Source organism: Onychostoma macrolepis, chromosome 25 (assembly GCF_012432095.1).
Source record: "Onychostoma macrolepis isolate SWU-2019 chromosome 25, ASM1243209v1, whole genome shotgun sequence".
Lineage (NCBI taxonomy): Eukaryota > Metazoa > Chordata > Actinopteri > Cypriniformes > Cyprinidae > Onychostoma > Onychostoma macrolepis.
This window is the reverse complement of record NC_081179.1, coordinates 4,150,173-4,157,190: the sequence shown is the minus strand read 5'-3', so window position 1 is coordinate 4,157,190 and position 7,018 is coordinate 4,150,173. Positions and strand designations below refer to the sequence as shown.

General features: G+C 46.6%; 1 protein-coding gene across 1 annotated transcript; it reads left to right on the top strand.

Moving 5' to 3' along the window:
* Nucleotides 1-5,317: 5,317 nt before the first annotated feature.
* Nucleotides 5,318-6,352, top strand: LOC131534987 (melanocortin receptor 4-like). Its single transcript, XM_058768139.1, has one exon. The coding sequence runs from the start codon at nucleotides 5,318-5,320 to the stop codon at nucleotides 6,350-6,352; it is 1,035 nt and encodes a 344-aa protein (XP_058624122.1).
* Nucleotides 6,353-7,018: the final 666 nt, after the last annotated feature.

The window sequence follows — 7,018 nt, the reverse complement described above, 5'->3', positions numbered from 1 at the left end:
GAAGACTGCTGATCTGACAGTTGTCCAGAAGACAATCATTGACACCCTTCACAAGGAGGGTAAGCCACAAACATTCATTGCCAAAGAAGCTGACTGTTCACAGAGTGCTGTATCCAAGCATGTTAACATAAAGTTGAGTGGAAGGAAAAAGTGTGGAAGAAAAAGATGCACAACCAACCGAGAGAACCGCAGCCTTATGAGGATTGTCAAGCAAAATCGATTCAAGAATTTGGGTGAACTTCACAAGGAATGGACTGAGGCTGGGGTCAAGGAATCAAGAGCCACCACACACAGACGTGTCAAGGAATTTGGCTACAGTTGTTGTATTCCTCTTGTTAAGCCACTCCTGAACCACAGACAATGTCAGAGGCGTCTTACCTGGCCTAAGGAGAAGAACTGGACTGTTGCCCAGTGGTCCAAAGTCCTCTTTTCAGATGAGAGCAAGTTTTGTATTTCATTTGGAAACCAAGGTCCTAGAGTCTGGAGAAGCTCATAGCCCAAGTTGCTTGAAGTCCAGTGTTAAGTTTCCACAGTCTGTGATGATTTGAGGTGCAATGTCATCTGCTGGTGTTGGTCCATTGTGTTTTTTGAAAACCAAAGTCACTGCACCCGTTTACCAAGAAATTTTGGAGCACTTCATGCTTCTTTCTGCTGACCAGCTTTTTAAAGATGCTGATTTCATTTTCCAGCAGGATTTGGCACCTGCCCACACTGCCAAAAGCACCAAAAGTTAGGTTAAATTTGGTTAAATGACCATGGTGTTGGTGTGCTTGACTGGCCAGCAAACTCACCAGACCTGAATCCCATAGAGAATCTATGGGGTATTGTCAAGAGGAAAATGAGAAACAAGAGACCAAAAAATGCAGATGAGCTGAAGGCCACTGTCAGAGAAACCTGGGCTTCCATACCACCTCAGCAGTGCCACAAACTGATCACCTCCATGCCACACCGAATTGAGGCAGTAATTAAAGCAAAAGGAGCCCCTACCAAGTATTGAGCACATATGCAGTAAATGAACATACTTTCCAGAAGGCCAACAATTCACTAAAAATGTTTTTTTTTTTTATTGGTCTTATGAAGTATTCTAATTTGTTGAAATAGTGAATTGGTGGGTGTTGCGTCCAAGGACGTATTTGTTTTGTTTTTCTCTCTCTATCTCTTTCTCTCTCTTTTTCCCTTTACTTCCCATAAACAGGAGGTAATGGCTGCCACCTGATTCCAATGATTGGTGATCTGATGTGATTGCAGGAGGATGAGAAACTGAATATAAGCTGCACCATTGCACAGTGCAGTGTGTGTGTGTGGAGGCTGCGTCGTGAGGATTCTATTCTCAACCCCACAAGCTTTATTAGTTGTTTTGATTTAATGTTGTTGAACTGATTTCTTTATAGTGTTATTGTGTTAACACTTTTGTGGTGACTGCTGCTTAAGAAATTTGGTTTAGAAGTTATAATTTGTTTGTACTTTTTTCTGATGTTCTTTATTTATGAAGTTATTGTTAATTTATTGGGAATATGTTAGTACAGAGGCGGGTGCCATTTTCTTTATACCTTGTTTTTCTCCTGTTTATGCTAGTTAGGGAGTTAGTGTATTGATTGTATTTGTTTCTTTTTCTTCGTGTTAGCTTAGTTAGTTTCTCCCTAGTAGTTAGAGGGTTTTTGTTTGTTATTTTGGCCTTGCCCCCTCTTGAAGCCTTGAGATCTTCCCATATCTGTAAAATAAACGAGCTTTTTTATTCTGTTACTGGTTCCTTGAACCCTAGACTAACTGGGAACGTAACAGTGGGTTTTTGTTAAATGTGAGCCAAAATCATCACAATTAAAAGAACCAAAGACTTAAACTACTTCAGTCTGTGTGCACTGAATTTATTTAATACACGAGTTTCACAATTTGAGTTGAATTACTGAAATAAATGAACTTTTCCACGACATTCTAATTTATTGAGATGCACCTGTATAGCTGATACTAAGTGGGGCAGACGGTGCCTGAGCCCTCCCGAGCTCAACAGCGCCCCACAATTTTGCAACGTAAATCTGTGGTGTAAAAGGGAACTGCAGCGCGCTCTAATTGAGAGCCATTGGGGCAGATCTGAGACTACCCCGCTTATTTTTACATTAACGTTACCTTTGTAACGTTAGGAACTGGAAAAATCTAAACGTCCGAAAAATAGTGCCCAACGAGCCTGCCTGGAGTTGAGACGTTTAGCGGACTGAATATATTCAAGGTTCTTATGGTCGGTCCAGACAATAAAAGGAACCCCCGAACCCTCTAACCAATGACGCCATTCCTCCAACACAAATTTGACGGCCAGCAACTCCCTGTTACCAATGTCGTAATTTTGTTCGGCAGGGGATAAACGATGAGAAAGAAACGCGCAGGGGTGCATCTTGTCGTCCAAGACGGCACGCTGGGATAACACTGCGCCTACCCCCACCTCTGACGCGTCGACCTCCACCACGAACTGACGTGTGGGATCAGGGGCTTGGAGAATGGGAGCCGAAACGAAGCGACCTTTCAGTTTGGTGAATGCAGCCTCGGCTGCATTCGACCACCTGAACGTCATCTTGGTGGAGGTCAAGGCAGTCAGAGGAGCGGCTAGTTGGCTGAAGTTGCGAATGAAACGCCGGTAAAAATTAGCAAACCCAAGAAACCTCTTCTGGGCCTTGCAGAAATCAGGGGTTGGCCAATCTACCACAGCCTTAACCTTGTCAGGATCCATGCGAACCCCCTCCGGCAACATGGTGAACCCCAGAAAAGGAACTGACTGTGCGTGAAACGCGCGCTTCTCCGCCTTGACAAAAAGCCCATTCTCTAGCAGCCTCTGCAGTACTCGCCTGATGTGTTGAACATGCTCCTGGAGAGAAGAAGAAAAAATCAATATGTCGTCCAGGTAGACATATATAAACTGATCGACCATATCTCTCAACACGTCATTGAGGAGTGCTTGGAAAACCGCGGGGGAGTTGGATAGCCCAAACGGCATAACCAGGTACTCAAAGTGCCCCCTGGGGGTATTAAACGCGGTCTTCCACTCATCCCCCCCTCTAATGCGGACCAAATGGTAAGCATTGCATAAATCCAACTTGGTGAAGACGGAGGCTCCCTGCAACCGCTCGAAGGCTGAAGACATCAACGGCAAAGGTAGGTATTCTTAACCGTGATGCTGTTCAACCCCCGATAATCAATGCACGGTCGCAAGGAACCATCCTTCTTAGCGACAAAAAAAAACCCTGCCCCTGCTGGAGAAGAAGAAGGGCGAATGATCCCCGCTGCTAGAGAATCAGAAATATATTTCTCCGTGGCCTCCCTTTCAGGAGCAGAAAGCAAATATAACCTACCCTTAGGCGGAGAAGTACCTGGCACTAAATCTATGGCACAGTCGTAGGGACGGTGTGGAGGAAGAGAAGCAGCCCTGGACTTACTAAACACCTCCTTCAGGTCGTGGTACACCCTGGGCACGTTAGACAGGTCCGCCCCCTCATCCTGCAACGAAACACAAGAGACAGGGGAACAAGCAGATACAAGACACGAGGCATAACATCTCTCACTCCACGCCTTCACACAGTTCTGTCTCCAATTCACCGTAGGGCCATGTTGGGTGAGCCAAGGATGGCCCAATACTATAGGGGCTAGAGGAGAGTCAGTAATATAAAGCTTGATACGTTCAGAGTGATTGCCTGAGGTGACGAGAGTCAGTGTGGGCGTGGAGTGAGTAATGCTGTGCAGCGATAATCCACTTAGTGCCCTGACAGAAATCTGCCGACCCAGAGGAATCATGGGAATGTGAAGGTGTCACGGCTAGAGCAGTGTCCATAAAATTACCTTCAGACCCGGAGTCGACGAGGGCGCTGCACTCATAGTCCTTGGCTGCCCATTGCAATCTCACCGGGAGGAGAGTATTAGCTGAGGGTTTGTCCAACGAAGCTCCACCCAACAGTAACCTCAATTCTGCTGTCGGGCTCGATCTTTTACTGGACACTCCATCAGAAAATGTCCCGCAGCTCCGCAGTAAAGGCATAACCCTTGTCTCTTGCGGTGATCTCTCTCCTCCTGGGAAAGCCGAGCTCTACCAATCTGCATGGGCTTGACGTCCGTAGAATGGCTGATCGCATTCTTGGCCTCAAAAGAAAACTCGGGAAGGCTCGCAAACGGCTGACTGTGGGCACGTCAATTTAGTTGTTGCAAACGTGAATCCACACGCAGCACTAAAACCACGAGATCCTCAAAACTGTCCGGTAAGTCCAGCAGACAAATCTCTTTCTGAATGCGATCAGCCAGCCCATGCAGAAAAATGTCCCGCTGCGCCTCCTCGTTCTACCCACATTCCGCCGCCAGGGTTCGGAACTCGATGGAGTAATCAGAAACCGCCCGCTCACCCTGGCGGAGATCGGCGAGTCTTTTGGCCGCCTTGCGCCCAGTCACGGCACGATCGAATACCGACCTCATCTCTGTAGACAGGCGGTGGAACGAGGAGTAGCACGGATGTCGGTTCTCCCACACCGCCGTACCCCATAGCGCCGCCTTTCCCGTCAGGAGTTTCAAAACAAATGCCACCCTTGATGTCTCCGTGGCGAACGTAAGTGGCTGAAGTGAAAAGAACATAGAACACTTGGTCAAGAATGCCCTACACATGTTGGGTTCCCCATCATACCTCTCAGGAGTGGGTAAACGTGGTTCAGACTGAGTTAATTCAGGCGCTGGTCTCAGGGGCATCGGCGGCCTGGGTGGCGCAGCGGGTAGTTTCAGCTGTTGCACCTGCGCTACCAGCTCTTGGACCGCCCGTCCAGTCATCCTAATCTGATCATCCTGACTCTCCATACGAGAAGTAGTGTTACCCAGGAAGTGCTGAAGATCGGTTGCTTCCGCTGAATCCTGCATGGTTCAGTTCCTAATGTCACGGTGAATGAGACAAAAGGATTCAAGTGCGGTTAATCACAGCTTATTGACTGAAGTCAAGACAAGCAATATAGTTCTCAAGAGGTTCGCTGGCCGGGTAGAGCAGGGATCCAATGGGCAGCCTAGATGGACGAAGATCATCAGCCGGAGAAATGGGAGGTGAAGCTGGTCGAACAGAGATGGATCCAGTAGAACACGCCAGCCGAACCCAGGGACAAACACATAGGAACTGACGAAGACAAGACAGGTTAGCGTGCCATAAATAGCCAGAGAGATTATGAGCCGCACCTGACTCCAATCAGCTCGCATCTCAGACACACCCACTACTTAAACACACACACACCACAAGCATGAATGAGGTAAGGAATCCATGAAACGTGACACAAACGAAGATACGCGCAGATTTAATTAGAAAAAAAGGATGAAACCAGTTTCCAGGAACTTGCCACGTGAATCTCAGACCGTCCTCATTTTAAAAACGCCCCGGGACCGCAATCGGACCTCAGTTCACTCGCGCGCTCTCATCATCAATGGTTGCGCTCTCTTCCATGTGCATGCACTGAGACTCTCATCACTCATGAATATTTCTGAAAGTAGCGCGGGTCTCGGCACTGTGCTGCCTCTTAGTAGTTTCGAGAACGTGCTTTTGTTTCTCTTCAATATAATTCTCGCCACCGCCATTATTTTCATCAATATGTCCGTGTTTATTGCCATCGTGATAAGCCGATCACTACGGAACGAGAACCGCTTCATGTACATGCTCAGCACGTGTCTCAGTGATATCTGCACGGGTGTCTCGTATTATTATACTGGAGTCATCGATGTACGCGATTATTATGATTCTCCAACTCGCACTTACTACATCGCTCTCACTTTTCTGGGTCTGTCCTATATGGCGATTCTGGCCGCGCAAGCGGACCGCTACCACGCGGTCTCAGCGCCTTTCAAATACTCGCAGCGCATGACGCGAAGCAGAACCCTGCTGGTGATTCTGGTTTACTGGGTTTATGGTTTTCTGATAGTGGCTGTTAATAATTTGGTGCCTATAGGGGTTGCTAAAAGAGTGACGTTCTTTGCTGCTTTTCTGGGGAACATTTTCACCGTCGGTATTATGATTGGGTTGAACTTCAGGCTGTTCTTCATCGCCAAATTTCAGCTAGGACGCGAACCTCCGAGCGAGGAACGCGACAACAAACGCGCGTCCATTTATCTCATCGTAATAGTGGCCGTATGTTTTTTGATTGCATGGCTGCCCCTTTTTCTTCATGTTATTGTGTGTAATTTTACGGGGTCTGTATGCTATTTGTTCAAAAATGAGGGCACAGACCCTCTGCGCATTTTGGCGCGTCTCAATGCAGTCACCACTCCATTACTGTACATCAGAGGCTGTACTCCACTCAGGAGCACCGTAATGATTAAAGTCTGGAGAATACCCTGCTACAAGAGTAAAGGGTAAATCTACACACTCACACATGCACTTTCTCATAAAATCAGAAAATATCAGAATCTTTGTAAAATCTTTCTACATTAAACAGCTACATCTATATTGATACATGAAATCTTTATCCAGTAATGATGAATGAAGTCAAATGATGTGGTGCTGGTCTGCAGACTGAAACATTCACTTTTGTAATCCATAAAATCCAGACCTATACACAAGACATAGGAGGCCTCAGTTAGATTTGGCTGTCTTCTTTTTTTCTATCCATCCATCCATTTTCCAAACTGCTTACCCAGTGTCTAGGGCCACAGATCACACATACACACATTCAAACCTTCAATTCACCTGCTGCATGTTTTTGGATTGTGGGGTAACTCACACAGACATGCAAACTCTCCACAGAAAGGCCTCTTGCTGTGATGCAGGGCCGGACTGGGATGCAATTTCAGGCCTGGAAATCGCACACTCATCCAGACCATCCTATACACCTACAACAAATTCTGAATCCACAAACAACCTTATTATTTGTATGGCCATCACATAAAAGGGTCTAATCCTTAGTCTGGGGCCATGGAAAATAATTAAAGATTGTCTCTTGAACTCCACCTTCACTTCCCTTTTCCTTTTCTTCATTTTCCTCAATATCTCTCTGTCTCTCCCTTTTTTTCCTGTCACTTCTTC

Bases quoted from the DNA above. Each gene is read 5' to 3' on its own strand.
- LOC131534987 (XM_058768139.1), top strand. From the start codon at position 5,318: ATGAAACCAGTTTCCAGGAACTTGCCACGTGAATCTCAGACCGTCCTC.